This window comes from Epinephelus fuscoguttatus, linkage group LG10, assembly GCF_011397635.1.
Source record: "Epinephelus fuscoguttatus linkage group LG10, E.fuscoguttatus.final_Chr_v1".
In the NCBI taxonomy this organism is placed as follows: domain Eukaryota; kingdom Metazoa; phylum Chordata; class Actinopteri; order Perciformes; family Serranidae; genus Epinephelus; species Epinephelus fuscoguttatus.
Window position 1 is genome coordinate 37,734,965 of NC_064761.1, and position 21,066 is coordinate 37,756,030.

General features: G+C 42.3%; 1 protein-coding gene across 1 annotated transcript in view; it reads left to right on the forward strand.

The window, feature by feature from the left end:
* Positions 1–16,529: 16,529 nt before the first annotated feature.
* tprg1 (tumor protein p63 regulated 1) overlaps positions 16,530–21,066 on the forward strand; it is a 55,300-nt gene continuing 50,763 nt past the window's right edge. Inside the window, exon 1 of the mRNA XM_049587959.1 lies at positions 16,530–16,608. Coding sequence (XP_049443916.1) covers positions 16,556–16,608 — 53 coding nt within the window. The 5' untranslated portion in view covers positions 16,530–16,555. The remainder of the gene's footprint in view (positions 16,609–21,066) is intronic.

Sequence of the window (21,066 nt, forward strand, 5' to 3'; positions counted from 1 at the left end):
GGCAGGGAACACCAAAAAATTTCACACCTTCATTTGGTTCGGTTCACTTTCACACTGCACTTTTTAAAGCGGACCAAACCACCTGGACAACGTCACGCAGTTACAACACCACCAAAAACGGAAATCCATCCCCTTCAGCTGGCTTGGTCACCACAAAAACAATGGAGCAACACCAAATCTATGCAGTCTTAGGATTTGTGTTTTTACGTTTTACCTCTGCTTCTCCCGGTTCGCGCTGTTGGCTTTGTTCTTTTTCTACGCAAAACGCACTGCGCTCTCTACTTCCTCTCCTTGGCTCATTTCCTCTCTTTGGTTTGCTAGATAGACCATTTGCAATTTCCCACTGTAAGTGAACCGCACCAGGGTTCACTTGCAAGTGAACCGAGACCCCCAGTTTTCAAGCGGACCAGGGTTCCCTCGTCTGGTCCGCACCAGAGTTCAAATGAGCCTTCACAACACTCCAAATGAACCGAACTATCCGTAGAAGCGGACCAGATTGCGCCAGTGTGAATGCGTCCTTAGTCTGGGGATGTTACATCTACTGTACCTCCCAAACTTCAACCTCAAGAAGATGGAGGCTTTGACTTTTAAAACTGTTAGGGGGCACTATCGAGCCATTTTGTCACAGCATAGCACAAGTCCCGTAAAATATAGATTTTTTTGTGATATGTGAGCCAAGTTCTGTGAGTTTTTGAGCACCTTAACTCCTCAAATATGTGATTCATTCTTAAAAATGAAAAGAGTTATAATAACTTTAGTGATTTCAAGAAGGTCCTTGCACCACATTTGGTTCTCGGGCCCCAAAAATAATGCTGCCATCACTTTGAATGGATAGTGAGTTGCAAGATTGTCTATTTTAGCAAATGAAATACATCATCAGTGCCTGGTACATCAATTAGCAACATTTCTTGCTCTGCATCACTTTTTCCTCTAAAACTTGTTGTTTCAGAATGAGTTAATTTAATTATTCAGCGACAGAGTTGCCAAGGAGCTGTTATCACTGTGGGTAAGGTATTCGAACAATATCAGACGTCTCAGGATTTGAACAGATTCCTGGAAGCGGTTGAAAAGTGTGATGTGAAAGTGATGGAATTAATGCTGGCAAAGTGGCTGTAAATGTTTTTGCCCGACATCAATCACCTGAATATAGGCCATGTGAAATATTTAGACCGCTTGTCAGCGAAGCAGCAAACTGACACCCTCACAGTTGCACAGCTACTGTCTTAAAAAGTAAATCCTGCTTGTCTCGTTCGTCATCAATCCGTCGAGAAATCCATCTGAGAGTGTGAAGCAAAGTTTACTCCCTTCTTCTCACATCAACACAGCGGTTCCACCAGGCAACCCTGTGGCGCTCGCTCTCACAGAGGTGTGTGTGTGCTTCTCGCATCACAACCTGTCACTGAGACGGATAAATGACCTGATTTGAATCCGCTCTTGTACAGTATATGACCAGACTTCCACACGGCACCAGTGTTCGGAGCACATCTGCACACAGTTCAGCTGAGGGGCCCACACACACTGGTGGATGTTGATGGAAACTCTCCTGCTATTTCAAATATGATGCTGTTTCTGTGGTCTGCAGCAGCGGTCAGTGTGTCTGGTGTGCATTTTAGAATCCATACCAGAATTTAGGGAACTTGAATCAGGCTCTCAGCATCAGTAACTGTAAGACAATGCACTCATGTCAACACTTTGTGTTTTACAACCACAGTGTGAAGTGTTGTTTATACCATGAGTCATGGAAACAGTGATTCAAGCATCTGATGTTAATAACAAACAGTAAGCTACAGTAGAAAGCCTGCGTGAATCTGCCTCATTGATTCTCAATCATTTGTGAATGGTGAGTGTTTTTATAGTTAGATCACTCTCTGTAATGTTACTTTTTTAAAATCCCTGATCCATGGCATGAACAACGTGACACACAATTTTCATTTTCTTACCTTGTCCTCTGCTAAAGGTCAGCATTAATGCCTTGCTTGGGCTCTTTCTGCATCAGTCTCCTAGCAACCTGTCGCTCTTTGACTGTCCGTATTCAAGGTAATTACAGTGAAGACGATGTTGTCGCCAGCTGATGGGTGTCCTACTCTTCTTTGAATTATGAGACATCTCTCTCACGTGTTGGTGCGGCCATGTAAAGCTGAACGGAAGTGTTTTATTAACTGACATCTGTGGCTAAAATCAGCAGCTTAACTCTTTGCAGTGATTCCGATCAGTAATCCCCCGTAACAGCTTGTCTCATAAATCTGTTGACTTTCCTCTAAATGTCAGTCTTTGTGGCTGCGGTGATCTTTTGTGAAGAAATGCAGAAACAGAGATTCAGCATGTTAGCATCACTTTACACATAAACCCAATTTTTATTGGGAAACACACTTGTTGTATGTTTGTTCCATAGACTGCGTATAAAGATGGACAACACGTCTCTGCTTCCTCTCAGTGTACAGAAATGAAGCCAAAATATTTCAGAGTGCTGCCACCTTGCACAGGGGGCGTCATTTGGAGCCAGAGTCTGCATAGTTGCAATCGGGAAGTTCCACCCAATCACCAGCAGTGCTACTGATCGTAAGATCACCAACTGACACACAGCTGTCAATCATGATGTCACACCCTGTTTTTAATGAATCAAATTACTAGGGCTGCACCAACTAAGAATTTTCTTAATCTACCAATAGTTGTCATGTAGGGCCATCAGTCGACTAGTCGCCCGCATGTTTACAATATTAATTTGATTATTAAATGATATATTTTGGTGGTTTGAGTTGAAGGTGTGAGAATAGTATCAGTAACACTGTTAACACTGTGCTACATTACAGAGAAATACAAACCGTACTAATGAACCTTCATTAATATAGGCCTATATTTTATCTCCAAGTGCACGTCACACACTGAGCGAGCCGCCTGTTAATGACGCTGTGGGCTAATGGGCATGTAGCTACTTCCATGTTTCAGATGATACGTCATGATACATGTTTGTAGTCGACCAATGAAGATGAGTTTACATATCACCTTGGGTTCGTCCTTCACCTTCTCAAAATGATCCCACACTTTGGATTTCCTGCCCAACATGTTATTAACTAGCCTGTGGAATAACCGCAGGTACCAGCCCTGGAAATTAACCTGACTCCTGTCTGACTGCTGAGCGTGGCCACTTCCTGTGTCTGTCCTTTCAAATTAAGGGTTTGATTTATTTTGACAAGGCACTTTTTTTCACTTTTTTGTTTTGTTTCGTTTGTTCGTTGTTGTTTTTTTCTTCTCCGACTAAGCAACCAATTAAATCTTACCAACTAATAACCTTTCTGGTCGACTAACGTTTGGTTGACTATTAGGAGGCGGCCCTACAAATTGCTCATTAAAACCAAAATTATCAGAAAAAAGAACACTTGCACTTGCATCAGCGTGTCAAAAACTACCTAAAATGATGGAAACCATCATTAGGAAAAATTTAACATGTACTTTGAGTTTTTAGTTTGACCCATGTCTCATCCACTAACATGGAGGGTCTGGGGTGTATGACTTAACTGCAGCCATGACGGGAGGGAGGCCCTTCAGTTCAGTAACAGGGGTAGTTGTAGTTTATTTTGGCTTTCACTGGGAGCAGAGTGGGCGGCAGCTCACAGACCGCAGCTGCAGCAAACCCCAGGTTGGGTCTGGTCCAGGTCCTCCCCCGGATCAGCAAACACTCTGTTGCTGTCATGACACAGGTTAGACCCAGCACTACTGCTGGCAGCCTATAAGACAACCTCTTGCCTGATCTAACCCCTGGTTGTGTATGTCCTAGTGTGTATGTATGTGTGTGTGTGTGTGTGGGAGCATGTGCTGGTGTTTGGGTGAGGGCTCAATAAAAATATTTGCAAATCACAATTATGTTACACTGCAGGTAATGCTCAGGGTCACCCAGCACTGTCATTGATCTTATTCACACTCACTGCTTTTCGTGAAAAGGCTGATAAAACATTTAGAAGCTAAAGAAACAAATATGGTGGAGTTGGTGAAGACCCATACTGAGTTAAAACTGGATTCATATACATCAGATGGACAGGAAGTTGACTCCATATGAATTCTAATGCGGTATCATGTCTGCTGGATGCCTTATGGTGCGTTCGTTTTGTACTCAGAGGTCGGCAGTGGGATTGACGTCACCTCCAAGTTGACAACAGTTTTTGCATACGAGTTGACAACGGTGGACAAGCGGGAAAAAAACATGGACGCCCACAAGAAAGCCTTTGTTGCCGTTGCACTTTCTGAGTATATACAGCTTCAAAACCATCATTTCTCCAGGTAACGAGTATCATTAATGGCCCAGGCACAACATTTAGCTCCAAATCCACAAAACCAGCCTGAAAATGAAGGAAATCTGAAACAACTGCATTAGAGCCAATGTCAGACCCTGATCTGAGCCGGCCCGGTGCTACATTATGATTGGCCAGTCTGCGTACGGGGGCGGGACTTAGAAAAGGGTCAGTAGACCGCTGTTTGCTAAAACATCTGTAGTATTAGTTTGGTAATAAAGTGTAGAGTTTACAGCTTGTTGCACTGCTCATATGTGGCCAATAAATAACACTATGACGTACTGCTGTTTCTCACGCTAATAACTCAGCTTTACTTTCATGGCAACAAAGAGAATTAATCACCACTTTTGACTGACATCTGCAGCATGGTTGTTCGTTTTTTATTTGTTTAATAAGCTAGCATATGATTGATTAACACATTCGCCAGCCAAAAGGTCTCATTGACAGGATTTATTAAAAGTCTAAAATATTGGAGACTATAAAAGTGGCAGACTCTTTTTGGAGCGAGGAAACAGCAGAGTAGGTCCTAAATTAAAACAATTTATTTCTATTAATTTAACGACTCATAATGATGTTGATTCACTGGTACGGGCGTTAAAATGTATCCAGATCTGTCTAAAAGGATTTTTAGACATTGAGTCTACGTGTAACAGTCGTTGATGGCATTTTGATATATTCCACATTCAGCTGGCTCTACAGAGTAATATCTTCAGATCTGTGTCTGATTACAGGCCCTCCCCTCCCCCGCCTCTCCTTAAAATTTAATAAGCCCTTTTGAGGATAACCATGCTTTCCGTGTTTTTAGCATTAGCCTCCTCATCCCTCACTGGCCACGCATGTTTTGCATGCTCTCCATCCCACTGGTGAATGATTCTGAGCTACATGATCAAAGTCATTTTGAAGATCTGGTCTGTGGTTCAGGTTTGCACGGGAGACAGCACACTCCCATGCTCCTGGCACGATCTCCCATTCTCACAATATCCACGCACGCTGCCAGCAGAAACCTAATTTGTGGATTAACCTCGGATTTACATCTTGGAATGTGGCACCTTCCGAGGGAAAGTGTGAGCGATGCCGGCTCGCATTTGAAGAAATCATTAACAATTAAGAGCAGCGGTAAGGGATGACTCAAAATGGTTGCAGAGCAGCACGGAAGCAGCATCACCAACTGAAATAGTAATGTGTTTTCCTGTGTAGCTGTCAGCTCTCTTATCTCGAGTCCTTTGAGTGGCAAAGACTTGACGTGGGATTCCAACAATGCGGATAATGTTCTGTCCCTGCTCACAGAAACAGTTAATAGGAAACATGGATTTCACATATGTTACTCCTCTGCTGTTCCACATGTGCAAAAACGTTCCTATTGTATCCATAGAACAAGGTCTTGTCTATCCGTGATGGCAAGATTTACCCGCTGTACACCGAGTGGCCCCGCTGTGAGAACGAAAGATACTCCCCACTGTCTCTGTACGTTATGAGCTCGTGTATCTTCTTTTAGGAGAAAGGAGCAAAGAAAACATCAGGATGAGCAGATGCGAGCCAAGTGGCATTACATTTAAATTATTTGAGATATACAGTAGCAGCTGAAAATCATCAGGTTAAAAGGTTAGGGGTTCATAAATCAGACGTACACTTTATATTTAGTCTTTTCTCCAAGGCAGTGCTCAGTGCTCACCTCGCTCTCCCAATCTGCTCATGTTTTATACATGTCACCCTTCACACTGTGTCTTCATCTCGCATGTTCCCCAGGCATACACATTGAAAAACTGCAGAGATCTATGTTTTGTTTCTGTCAAATATGTTTCTCCGGGGCAGAGTTTGGGCAGCCTGATGATTTTTAGGATATGAGGAAGAGAGACATTGGGTCCTTGAGCACTGTTAGTAATGTGTCCACAGGCCCGCGGTGCTGCTGCTGTGTCTTCCTGCAGAATTAGACATCTTAACCCTTTAATGGCTTTACAGAGCTTTTCAGGTGATTTCCTTCTAGGAAGTTAGTGGCAGAAATGGCTCTCGGCATGTGGCCTGTTTATGGTGAAGATTTCAAACATAATTATTGTTACTTGGTTCAGTTTCCATGCACTAATGGGACAAAATTATGTAAATTCATTTTGAAGCATTTTTTAAAGATGAGAAGAGTCTGAAGCCACGCTGGTGACTGTGAGGTCGTACTGGGGCAGAGCGGCTCTTTGTGCTAAATGTCAACATGCTAAGGGTCAGCTTATGCTCAAACAGAACTAGTTTGCAAGGGAGCATATATGTTTCCTCAGCCCTATGTTCCCTCAGCTGTTAGTTTTCTTAGATATGTTTCTTCAGCCCCTTGTTCCCTCAGCCCTACGTTCCCTCACCCCAATGTTTCTTCAGCCATATGTTTTCTCAGATATGTTTCTACAGCCCCTTGTTCCCTCAGCCCTATGTTCCCTCGGCCGTTTGTTTTCTAAGATATATGTCTTCAGCCTGTTGTTCCCTCAGCCCTATGTTCCCTCATTCCCCTGTTTCCCTAGTCCTGTGTTCCCTCAACTCTGTGTTCTCCCAGCTCCATGTTTCCTCAAGCCTATGTTCCCTGAGTCCCTAGGTTTCCTCAGCCCTGAGTTCCCTTAGCCCTATGTTCCCTCAGCTCTATGTTTTCTCATCCCTGTGTTTCCTTAGCTCTGTTTCCTCAGCCCCGTGTTCCCTAGTCCTTTGTTTCCTTGGTCTTGTGTTACCTCAGCCCTATGTTCCCTCTATCTTGTGTTTCCCTAGTCCTATGTTCCTGAAGCCCCATGTTCCCGAAGCCCAGTGTTCCCATAGCCAGGTGTTCCCTCAGCTCTGTTTCCCTAGTCCTGTGTTTCCCTAGTCCTGTGTTACCTCAGCCCTATGTTCCCTCATTCCAGTATTTCCCTAAGACCGGTGTTCCCTCAGCCCTATGTTCCCTCACCCCAACGTCTCCTCAGCCGTATGTTTTCTCAGATATGTTTGTACAGCCCCTTGTTCCCTCAGCCCTATGTTCCCTCATTCCCCTGTTTCCCTAGTCCTTTGTTCCCTCAACTCTGTGTTCTCCCAGCTCCATGTTTCCTCAGGCCTATGTTCCCTGAGTCCCTTGGTTTCCTCAGCCCTGAGTTCCCTAAGCCCTATTTTCCCTCAGCTCTGTGTTCCCTAAGCCCTATGTTCCCTCAATCCCGTGTTTCCCTAGTCTTATGTTCCCTCAGCCCCATGTTCCCGAAGCCCAGTGTTCCCATAGCCATGTGTTCCCTCAGCTCTGTTTCCCTATACCTTTGTTTTCTTGGTCCTGTGTTTCCTCAGCCCCGTGTTCCCAAGACCTTTGTTTCCTTGGTCCTGTGTTTCCCTAGTCCTGTGTTACCTCAGACCTATGTTCCCTCATTCCCATGTTTCCCTCAGCCCTATGTTCCCTCACCCCAACATCTCGTCAGCCGTATGTTTTCTCAGATATGTTTCTGCAGCCCCTTGTTCCCTCAGCCCTATGTTCCCTCGGCCGTTTGTTTTCTAAAATATGTTTCTTCAGCCTGTTGTTTCCTCAGCCCGTTCCCTCATTTCCGTGTTTCCATTGTCCTGTGTTTCCTCAGCCCTATGTTTCCTCATTCACATTTCCGTAGTCCTGTGTTCCCTCAACTCTGTGTTCTCCCAGCTCTATGTTTCCTCAGGCCTATGTTCCCTGAGTCCCTTGGTTTCCTCAGCTCTATGTTCCCATAGCGCTATGTTTTCTCATCCCTGTGTTCCCTCAGCTCTGTTGCCCTAGCCCTTTGTTTCCTTGGTCCTATGTTCCCTCAGCCCCATGTTCCCTAAGCCCAGTGTTCCCATAGCCGTATGTTCCCTCAGCTGTTTCCCTAGACCAATGTTTCCTTGGCCCTGTGTTTCCTTAAGCCCTATGCTGTCTCAGCTGTATGTGCCCTCAGATCAGCACTTTTTCCAGTGAGGTCATGTTACTGACCCTGTGAGAACACAGACATCTGTAACCCTGACCCCTAATACTAACCTGGTTAGGGAAGGGTCTGTCTGATGCTGAGGGAACAAGGGGCCTAATTTGGATGGAGACAAATTTCCAAGGTACTGAGGGAACATAGTGCTGACCCCATTTCGGGAGAAGTGTTGTCCGACTGTGTCAGAAATCAAGTGCGTTTATAGCTTTTCTGATCAGCCACACTGATCAGAGCACTGAGCAGAGTGAAAAGCCTGCCGTCGTAGAGTGCGGGGAGACGTGATATTGTTTAAATACGGGGATAAAGACTTACATTTTCAGACAGTCTCTCCTGGAAGACATTCGTAGTGTTGACTCTGTTGTTCACATGAAAAGTGCCACAAATAGTTGTGTAACAAATGAAGAAAGACAGCTCGAGATAGAAGTTCAAAGCCAGCTTACTTTCTCACCTCTGCACGTCTGCACGCCAATCACAGAACGTGGAATTGTCAGTTTTGGAAAGTTTCAGATATGGTCAACACAACCCCCCAAATCTGACATCTGAAACATGCACCAGCTCTGAATATTTCTTCTCAAAAATTAAAATGTAAAAGTAACACACACTCTGGCTCCATATGCATTTCTTTTATCTTGATGATGTTTTGGCCTGTGGATCAAATTTCCCCTAAAAAAAATTTAATTTAATTGAGTAAATGTTGTTTTATTGGCCTAATATATTCAGCACTTTCTCTGCATCATTTGGGATCCTTGATTTGCTGTTACAGCAGCCCGGTTTATTATCTAATGGATTTGTCAGCAAACATTCATTCTGTAAAAAACATCTACTCCAGCGTAGTTTAACTTAAATAGATTTTAGATTAGTAATGCTGTTTACGCCAGTGTTGTGCTGTGTAACTTATAAATAGTAACATGAGTCAATTGTTGCCTCTTTTTATGTGGCAGGAGTGAAAATTAGTCATCCTCAACATTTGTTGTGTTGTGACTTCAGAATGATGAAGACAGAACAATGTAATGTCAGCTCTACAGGAGGATTTTTTTCCCTTATCATACTTTTCCTAAATGATTTACAGATTTTTAGGTATTCTAATATCTGAAATGGCGTGAAAAATAGTGCATACAGACCAACGCATTCTCACTACGACCTTGTCACTTTCCACATCCAGGCAGTACATGAATGGTACCCAGGGCGTGTTGGTTGTTGACGTTCTGGGACACCGTGTCAAGTTCTGCCTGTTACATACATTGTCTTTTTTCAAAATACACTTCTGATTTCACAGGAAATTTATCGTTTACATACAGTCTCTTTCAAAATAAACGCACCATGTCAGTACAACAACACAAATCGAAGTCTGTTTACCTCCAACAACAAAAACACATGGTTAAGTTTACGCAACTTACGCATGTGGTTAGGTTTAGGAAAAAATAACAGGGTTTGGCTTTATAATCTTATGGGAGAGAAACACGGCTCTTCCAGGTGAAAGTCGATGTTTGTTGCCCCCTGACGCTGCCGGCTGCCATTAAACTATAATGGTGACATTAAAGGACGTCTTTTTTGTCAGTGTCACCACAAGTCACTGCCCAAGCGCCGGATTTCAACGGCTTCGGAGTGAGACCGTGTTGCCCAGTCCCCCCTAGTTTTGGGCTGAGCCTCAAATGTTTTCATCTGGCTCCGCCCCTGTAGGGAGTAAGCAGTGATGATGCAATACTGACAGCTGACACCAGCCCGGTCTCACTCTGAAGGCGTCGAAATCCAGTGCTTGGGCAGTGACTTGTGGCGTCAGAAACCAACAAAAAAAGCCATCTTTAACATCGGCATGATACGCGGCCGGTGCCGTTATAGTTTAACGGCTCCTGGAGGAATCAGCGGGAAGCGCTGCGGGACAAGGACGAAAGTTAAGGTGGCGAACGTCCAACTGGGGCAGGTGGGAGGGGTGGTGGATGGGTCCGATAAACACCGACCTTCACCTGAGAGAGCAGTGTTTGCGTCCTGTAAGATTCTAAAGCCAAATCCTGTTCTAACCTGAACATGTGCTTTTCTTGTTGAAGGAAAAAAAACATCAATCTGCAGTGTTGACTGACACAGTGCGTTTATTTTGAAAGAGAGTGTATGTAAACGGTGAACTTCCTTTGAAAACAGAAGTGTATTTGGAAAGAAGACAATGCATGTAACAGGCAGAACTTGAAAAGGCGTCGCAGAACGTTAACAACCAACACACCATGTCCATGACCAAACGTCGATATGTGACAAGGTCAGAGTGAGAATGTGTTGCTGACACAGACGGACATTACCCTCACTAGAGCCACCCTACAAGCCTGACTGAAAGAACTGTGTGACCAGTTGATTTAAATATCCACTATAATAAGCCGAATTTTGACACTACAGCACAATAACAGTGTTGGACAATGACTTCACTCTGCCCGTACAGAAGTTTACAGGAAATACTTGTGTTTGAGTAAAAACCAGCAGCAGTTTGTAAAACACCACAAGAGGAGGATCCTTTGTCCAACAAAGCTGTTGTGCTGTGTCACCACCCAGTCCAGTCAGCAGAAGAAAAATGTTGGCATAGTATGTTTCTGTTAACCATGAATACACAACATTTACACATTTCATACATGAAGTGGAGTAAGGTAGTTACCACGAGTCCCAGTGCACGCTAGTTACTGGTTATAAGGCGCACGCACACACACCACTGCCAACTGTTTATAAAACAGCCAAAGGAATTTAATTTAAGGAGCTTTGATAGGTAGGTAGGTAGGTAGGTAGGTGGATAGGTACTTTCTAATTAAGGCACCCAATAGCTTATCACACAATGCATATAAATATACAGATACACACAGGGACAGAGAATATAAGAGTAAGACTAAGAACACACAGCAGTGAAATGACAGTCTCGTCTCAGGAGAGCCGTTACTACAGTAGATATGCTTATGATTGTAGTGTAAATTGAGGTGGTTGACAGTGCAGGTAATGCAATGTAAGGTGATTATATTAAAGTGTAAGAGCAGTGCAGGAGTAATAAATGCTTTGGCATGGATAATATAAATGCAGCTAAAGATAAATATATGTACAGATGCCAATGCAAATACAGATGTTTTGTTCTTCTTTGACCACAGGTGTGGCTCCAAGGCGGCAATCTGAATCTTTTGCAAGGTATTTTAGATTTAGTCTTAGTCTTGAGACAAAAAGGTCATTAGTTTTACTCACATTTTAGTCATTTATATCCGTGATAGTTTTAGTCTACGAAAATTCACAACATTTTAGTCAACTTTAGTCATGAAGTTTTCTATACGTTTTTTATCTTTAAACTAATCCAGTGAGGCTAAGTCAAGAATTTAGAATCAAGCTGACAGGTTGTATAAAAATTTAATTAAGACAGTCTTTCCTCGACAAAAAATATTTCTACACACTTCCAATGTATGTGCTTTATAATAAGGTGAAAAAAGAGTGTATACTGTAAAACATCTATCAGTAGCCCCAGCTATTATTTGCTTAAATCACTGAAATCAACTGCTGTAATGTATGCTGTAAAGCTCTGTGAGGCAAATTGTGATTTGTGATATTGGGCTTTATAAATAAAATTGATTGATTGAAAAATTGAACAGGCCTACATTTGGGACAGGCCTTTCATTCCTTTCACACAAAACTCAGCATAGATGGGAAATACGATCAAATTCTTTATTTAAACCAGTAAGAATTAGGCTTCAGATAATAAATCAATTATAAATCATTCATTTGACCTAGCTCCAACAGATGGCGCATCAAAGAGAGAAAGAGAGTTACAGCATTTGGCATACAACGCAACACCACTTTATCAAATCAGTACTCACAACTTGGATTAATTTTTATGAAAAACCTTTTTGATTATTTTGATCTGAGGACTCTTACAGATTAAAGGAATATGAATAACTTTAGGCACTCCTAGGCACTTAAGGAATGGACGTATAATTTGAGGTAGCCAACAACCTGCTTTTATACATTTGAACAGCTTCTATTAAAAAAAAAAAAAAAAAGAACTGCTTGGTAACCAGACCAGGTGTCTATGAGACAGAGGTTTATTTGTCTAAATGTGTAGACACACCGGACTAGTTAAAGGGTCTGGGTTTTGTGACTAGGATTTTATTTGCAGTTTTACAGCATGTGGTTTCCAGAAACATACATTTCCAATGTATTTTTGCCGATTGGGTTACACCAACACTGGGGCTGCAACTAACGATTATTTTCATTGTCGACTAATCTGTCGATTATTTCTTCGATTAATCGACTAATCATTTTATCAAAAAATGTGTTAAAATGTTGAAAAATGTCGGTCTGTCTCTCCCAAACCCCAAAATTATGTCATCTTATGTCTTGTTTCATACTCATGCCAAAGGGTTTTAGTTCACTGTCATTGGAGAGTGTGTAAAGCTGCCAATGTTTGAACGTAATAAGCTGCAATAAGAGTGAGTAGAGAATAAGAGAAAAATGACTCACTGATTATTTTAATAGTCGATTAGTTATCGATTAGTCGACTAATCGTTGCAGCTCTAATGAACACTCAGATGATCAAGACTGTACTACACAGATTACTCTGCATACTGTATATGACTTTGATATTTTTTGACATGGCCAATAGAGAACATTTAGCCACACTGGAGGCCTGGCTCAAAGGGTGGAAATGGATCTGTCACATTACTATTTTCTGGATTGCGCCATCAAAAGGTTAAAACATGTCAGCAGATGCTGCTGAGAGCGAACAATGTTTCCAATTTACATTATGGAAATGGGAGTTTATAGTAGACATTCAAAATGCAATTTAGGTTCACAACAGTGCTTACAGGGAAATGCTTTCATACTGTAGGCAACCTCAAAATTATGTATTACCATTTGGCTGTTGTATTTGGCCGAGTGTGCATGCGCTTCCAAAACCATCAGCCCCCAGGCCGGGATCCCAGAGGAGATAAGGGATGAAGAATAGATGGCATTCTGAGCTCTCAAGCCTCACGCACATGTTTTTATTTTTACCTCCAGACTTCTTGGGAGCCATCTATTCAAACATTTAAAGAATACCTTGCTCTCGCCAGCCAGAGAGAGTAGAGCAGCTTGACCAGCAAACATTACGAATGCGCTGTCGAGTAAATGTAGCTCCCAGGATAGAAGGGCAAAGAGATTTGTTTGAGATGAAACCAGGAAATAAGAGTCAACTACTAGGAATTCATCTGACACTGTGGCAGAGCGACAGAGGATGTGATGATATTGCTCAAGAGCGCGTCTGCAAACATCTTTTAATTGTGTGCATCTGACCAGCTGGGTTAACTTTTGGTCGATTGAAGAACTGATCAACTTCCCGCTGTTTTCGCTGCAAAAACCTCCGCTGCACATATTTGTGGGCCGCTCAGGGAACAGCTTGTTCTTGGCATTGTGTCTCAGGACCAGACAGAACATTCAAGCATTGTAGGGAGGATCCAGAAAGACAGAGAGACATGCGCTGGACTGATCACACTAAATAACTAAATCTTTCAGTTCATGTTCGCCCTAATGTCCCGCTCTGAATTACCGAGCACTTAATCACTGTTTAATGCATTCTGTATAATAGCTAAAAGATGTAAGGTAAAGTAGAATAAGAGCTCCAAAGTCATATTATCTGTGCTATTCAGATATGAGCGAACACCATTGAAGCTCATTTTCTGAAGAATGTTATCAGGTTTAAGCTTCTAGTCTTAAAGACACTTTTTTTCCCTTCGCTCTCCCGTCTCTCTGTTCATAATTGGCTTTCTTAAGCAGATGGCAGTTTTTACAAAAAGCCAAATTGTGACACTGAGTGCCTCCCTCAAGACTTCTCCGCCATTTTCTGAGAAAGCCTCAGAATAGATCTCGACAAGCCATTACTGTTCTTCACTTTCCCCTGTTTATTTCTATTTACAGCAGTTAATACAATTATTCCCAGTCGTGACCTATTTAAGCGGTGCATGCTACGAGCCATTAGCATTCAGCGAGTCTACAAAGTTACCACATTGATGGATTTGTGAAAGGAGGTTGTGTTTTTTAGTGCGCGCGTAGGTGGAGGTTCAGAGGCCTCCTGTTTGTCTTCATTTAACTGATTTTCTGTTGCCATAGGAGCAGGCGTCTTTTTTTCTCCCATGAAAGTGCAGCACTTCAGAGCGCACTGTCTGGATTCAGATCTACAAGAAGGTGTCAGGGGAGTTGTCCAGGATTTTACACTTATCATCGCTTCCATTAGATGACTTGCAGCTCACTTTGGAGAAAATGTTTAGTTCAGAACGTCTTTATCGCTGCAGAGCCATTCATGAGTACACAGTAATGTGGATATGTAGCAGATATGTTGAAACTTAAAATTTCAACAATGCTGTGGTTAACGTGTGGTATGGTTTTCAGGAGCAAAACTTGATTATGGTTGGATAAAAAACATGTTTGGGCTTAACAAGCCTGGTTTTGGTGGCACAGTCACTGTGCCTGTCACAAACTGTTGATGTCTCGGGAAAAAAAACCCAAACGCTTTTCGTGGCACAGTGTCCGATAGAAAAACGGCAACAAGTCGCTATAAAACACTGCCATTTGGTGGCTAAAAAGCTGCTGGTAAAAAAAATAGCAATGACTCGCTGAAAAAAACATAGGATTTCAGTGTTTGTTGGTCTTGAACAGTGTTGTACAACTTGGCAGGCTTCCCATCTAGGTGCCACACCATCCACCATCTCCTCCACCTCCAGATGACAAAGTCAGCTCATATACTGCGTCACTTCAGAAATGCTGATATGATACATGGGAAAAGTACAAATGTAACATATCTGTGGTTTGCAAGAACATACAATGCCAACACTTACTTTTGGCAACTTGAACTCATGTATGCCTCCGTGTTTCAAATGTGTTTATTTCATTCATTCATTCATTTTCCGTAGCTGCTTATCCTCTTGTGGTCATCCCTATGTTTCCCAGGTTCTATGTTTCCTGGGTTCTATGTTCCCCGCTCAACCAAAAAGGGTTCTATGTTTCCCGCTTGGTTGAGCGGGGAACATAGAACCTTTTTTGTGTAAGCGGGGAACATAGAACCTTTTTTGCAGGGTTAAGTAGGGAACATAGAACCCAGGAAACATAGAACCCAAGAAACATAGATACGCTCCCATCCTCTTGAGGGTCGCAGGGGGGCTGGAGCCTATCCCAGCTGACATTGGGTGAGAGGCAGGGTTCACCCTGGACAGGTCACCAGACTATCACAGGGCTGACACATGGAGACAGACAACCATTCACACTCACATTCACACCTACGGACAATTTAGAGTCACCAATTAACCTGCATGTCTTTGGACTGTGGGAGGAAGCCGGAGTACCCACAGCAAAACCCACGCTTACACGGGGAGAACGTGCAAACTCTGTTTAAAGTAAATGATGAATAACACCACAAATGATTTTGACACATTTTTTTTTCCACATCATTTAATAATCAATGTTTGCTTAAAGGCCAAAACACACCGGCGGCGTACGACCCGCGTCAGAACAGCCGCCCCCATTATTTTCTATTTACAAACCCACACCGGCAGCGGCTCGACGCGCGTCCTATTTTTCCAGCGTCGCCGCGCTTGAAAAAATGCTATTTTGTACTTCCCAGCTCCCATGCAACAGAAATCTGGTTGACGCCCTGCAGCGCGACGCTTTTTGTGTGTGTTGGGGGCGGCACTTGACTCGCGTCAATGACGCCGCCGTCATATGACGCCAGCGGTGTGTTTTGGCCTTTAGTTTCGTCACATTTGCTTTCCTTTTACAACCATTCAGAGTAGCAAAAGCTGTAAACCATTTGTTTATTTACTTTTAGGTAATAATTTTAACAAGCCATACAGTATCAATATCAGCTAACTATGCTGTTTATCTATTTTCGCAAATCATTTCAAACATTTGTCGTCACTTTTAGCTAGCTACTGTATTGCCTGTCAAGCCTAGCTGTTATTTTTTTCCAACAGTGTGTTATGACTGTAATAATAACTATAACTATAATAATAATTTTAAATGTTTTCGTCCAGTGTTAACTCCTAATAATTCAAATAATTCATATTTTACTCTCCGCTAACTATTTCTAACACTTTAAAAGCACAAAAAAAAAAGAAAAAAGAAAAAAAAAGAATTAGTTAAAGAAACTTTACGGCAACGTCTCTTTCCAGAAATCATGACCCGTTTACTCAAGATAATCCATAGATCTTGTTGTGAGCAGTTGCATGTAGGAAATATTTCCTCTCTGCTGAACTACACCCACCAACTGTATTACTGCACAGAAGGAAGCGTGCATCTACTGCTAGCTCACCTAAGCTAGCTAATGTTACAGCTCAGCTGAGGAGGACACCTTAAGTGTTCACGTCTCTTGCTGTCAGGTGCATGAGCCTCTTGTCCGTGAGTAGATGCACGCTTCCTGGTAATACGGTTGGCGGGTAACTTTCCCTTTGACTCTAATGTTTAAATACACTGTGTGCTTATTAAATGTGTTCAAAAGAAAATGAAAACAAAAGAATTGGCTGTGTAACTGTCACAATCATAGAGTGCTCCAGTAATGAGTCCCTGAAACCCAGAAATGACTTCGCATTTTAGCACTTCTAGTTCACTCATCTCAAAGTCAATGAGGAGACTTTCATTTTGTTTTATGACCTATAATACATCAGTACCCCACTTGAATTTTGAAGCCTTTATGTGTCTTAAAAATGGTGATTGCTAACAAGTGGCTAAATGAGACTACAAAACAACATTACATGGAACACAGCTTTATCGCTTTGTTGTGGTAGGGATGTAAAGTCACACGACTGTAGTGTGGTTTGTTTATAGCCTAACATTAGCTTTTTATTTCTGACCGTTGCTTTTAGGCTTCAAACATAATGAAAATGGTGTTCATTTGTGGAGATTATCTGGCAGAACAAAACCTGTAAGTATCATAAACGTTTGTTTGACACAGAGCTTATTTAGGGTAATAATCCAGAATCCACAATGGCAAAATCCTGTAGGCTTTTTGAAGAGGGAACCAGGGTGATGCTAACGTCCACGTCAAATTACAGACAAACATCATCCCTGGAGCACTCTGTAACGACATGTTAACTTAGCTAACTGAGCAAAACAGTTGCTAACTAGCTAGCCAATACATAGCCACATCAAGAGGAGTTTGCCATAAGTCAGATCAACAACACCTGCCAGGTTTGCCTCCTCCTTACTTCTAAAGTAAAGAAGTTAAAGGGATTTGGAAGAGAACAGATACTGTAGGCTGGTTGCTGACATATTTTGAAGATGAGATGAATTAACGTTAGCTAGTGCTGCCCCAAGCTAACGTAACTTTCTAGAACAGCACTGGGGTTATTTTCAAAAATAAATACATAGAGTGCTGGTGGATAAAGTACCTGAAAGCCTCACTTGAGTATAAGTAAAGATATCTTAACAGAAAATGACTTTGGTAGGCATTAAAGTCACCGATTAGAATATTAATCAAGTAAAAGTCTAAAAGTATCCAATATTTAATTACTGTACTTACATATCATAAGTAATATCATGAATTCTGAGAATAATTAAGTTTATTTCTTTTCATAACACATTTTTTTTTACAACCAAATCTATTTTTTTCCTTCCCTCCCATTTCTTCATTCTTCCATCCATCCCATTCTTCCTCCTTCCTTCCTTCTTCCCTTTCTTCCTTATTTTGGGGAATGTATTGGCGTACAAGTGAAAGTTGTCAGAAATTAAAAAAACTCTCAAAAAACTCAAAAATACTTAAACACAGTAACAAAGTATTATTACTTTGTTACGTTACACCACTGCCCAGCAGTGCTGGAGTTAAGTTTACAAACAGTTTTGTCTTCCCTGGTCTTTACTTTTTTTTTTTTTCTCCATTGAGACCAGAAGCCTCAATTTGTGTTGTGCTTTGTTTGTACTTTAGTTAACAGTAGCTATGTTTCCATCCAAAAGTGAATCATTGGGAAATGCGCATTAAAAGAAATACGAATCCTGTGTGTTTCCATTAAATGTACGGACTTTGGTGAAAACTACGAACTTGAGCAAGTTTTCCGCAGAACCAGAAACAAAACAAGTCTGGCATTCTTCTTCTTCTATGTTTTCTGGCGGTTGGCAACCAGCTTGTAAATGCATTACCGCCTTCCCGACCCGGAGTGTGGATATCACCACGGAGAGAGGTGCGCTACGTCAGACTTAATTCGAACATAACAGTTTCCATGCCCCGTTTTGCGATCAACATTTTTTCGAATCAACCAAAATCGATCGATCAATTGGACATATTTGAGAAAATACTCTTTCAGGATTAGTTGAGCTGCTCCACAGTCTTTCTACATAGCCCCTGAAGTAGCTTCTGAGGTACAACTACCCATCATCACTGCTGTAGGGCCCTGGCTTCACCTACTATGTCCTACTATGCTGATAAAACAGACAGTAAAGATGTCTTATTACGTCAATCCACAGTCCAACGGTAGCTGCTTTTAATAAAGTGTAGCCTCCTTTTCAAGGCAGTCCTGTCCATGTGCAAACAGATCACTGACAGCAGAGAGACCACAGCGATGCACGGCTTTCATAACGACCTGACTGAAACCAGATATAGGTCTTACTGAGCCTTAAAATAACAGAAAAGCATGTTGTGTCATTGCAACCTCAAGATTATACAGAGAAGATGATGACTGGATGTTTCTGTTAAAGGTCTTGTGTGATGTGATCTATCCCTTCCAACAATGCCAGTGAGTCCTATTAAAAAGTGGGTCAATGGAGCTATTTTTAGTAGCCATTGCACACCCCTTTTTACAAACAAGCAAAGGCACAAATTCTGGATGAAACGTCACCCAGCTGCATTGAACAAATATTCGGGGGAAATGAAGGTGTTCAACTTGCCGGTAAATGGGGTGAACTATTTATCTGGTTTCAAAGTTCACCTCCCTGCGGAGATGAGACGCTGCGTGAGGGCATGAAATGACTGAAGGAGGGGGGGGGCTTTGCCTCCTGGATTGGCTTTGATAAACTGGGGACTTGTAAGATTTGTAGGGCTCTCTGTTCTAAAGTGGGCTTCTGTTTCATCATCTCAGAGTCCCGGTGCCTTGCATGGCTACCTTGTTGTAATTCCTCCTCATTTTCTGGGTTCCTCTCTCATATCGCCTTTCATTCCCAGAGAAAACACTTGAAAAGGAAGTGTTTGCTGCCTTCTCCTCTGTTAGAAGTGACACTGTGGGCGATGATGTGATGGAGGCGTACCAGAGACAACATCCTCACATGCACCTTACTGGATTAATGTTCCACAATTGCACACAAAAGTTTGTCGACTAAACAGAGCGTAAAGTGGCATATGTTGAAATCCGAGTTGTGCAGAGAAGCCATTTATTCAGCAAGAAATGAAGGGAATGAACAATAAAAAAAATTTGGATTACACACTGTTAATGATGGTGGGGAAGCAGTGAATTGCTGCTCGTCTTGCAATCAAGCTCGATAAATCACATGAGGCTGTGCACTGCCCCAACAAACGGGCAAGAGAATGTCAGTGGAGCAGAAAGCGATTTTGCGGCAGAGCAGAAAATGCACTGTATTCCTACAGGCATTGCATGACAAATCTGTGAACTTCTACTAAGTAGAGGTGGAGCATTGTTTGTAGGAATTCCTGAATGGCTGTTTCGCCTCAGGCAAACCAGACACAAAGGAAACATAAGCATCGCAAATTATGGCTCATTTTGGCCTTCAAGTGAAGTTTCACTCTGGCCTTAAATTAAGGTGAAATGTTGCTATATTTAAAGGAGGAGTTGGCACTTTGCATCGCTGGCTATTCCAGGAGTGACTGTTTATGTTTCCCAGAGGACTTCACTTACATGCTGGTGACACCTCAGCACTGGGGGGAAACATGCAAAGCCATCAGTTACCAAAACGGAAATCACTGTTGTTGTAGCACCAGAGCAGCAGTTGGTTATGAGCAAACCCTCCGCGGTCTAATACCTTCATCCTTCCACTCATAGTGGCAGAGGTCGTAGGTTTCCAGGAAACGCTGCTAATATTACTCACCTCGAGTGAAACTCCCATGATGTAATATCCAGTAAACCTCAGACTTCGTGTGTAGAACTTTCACATTTCTGTTGTAAGTTGAGTCGTGTGTGAGTTAAAAAAAAACACTGATGCTTGTTTTGCAGAAATGAAAACACAAGTTTCCAATAGTGTTTACTGAGGTTATGTAATATCAAATGGCAGGACACTGAAAAAGCCCAAAATAGACTGCCTTGCTCAAAGGCAGAAGTTAAGAATAAATGTGTTACTTGCCACCCTTAATTCATCAGCTCTGATTTGGCTTTCATCCTCCTCCTGTTAGTACCACATATCAAAGCAATCATTTTCTGGCTACTTTTCAGTGCCAGTCTCACTCGGAGCTCAAGGCTAAAGTGTTACTCAGATGAGTCAGAAACATCACAATTTATGATGAATTATATGATATCTGATCGGTGCCTCCTGCTGCGTGGATGGGCCAAGTGGGAGCAGTCAGTGTGTCCGGGGTGACACGGTTTGTCAAAGAGAAACAGTTGGGATTGGTAATGACATCTGCCAGGAGGGCTTGTCTGCTTTACAGTCAGAGGTGATGTGAGAAAGATGAGACAGAATCAGGATGGCAAGAGAGGGGCAGCGAAGGCGTATTGGCATGACTGCATTTATATACAAGTGCACAATAAGCTGAGACAAGAGGATCTCTATTAATCATATCAGGATGTTGGCTAATAAGCAGAGGTTGGCTGCTGAGTTAATACATGTTAAACATGTTGTAATCACACATGTAGAACATGAATCTGCTCCCTCTGGTCCCGCTCTCCGTGTTCGGCTGGTGTCGTGTCATCATTGGAACAACACTGCCACTTAGTGGCCAGATTATCTCTCCCTCTGGA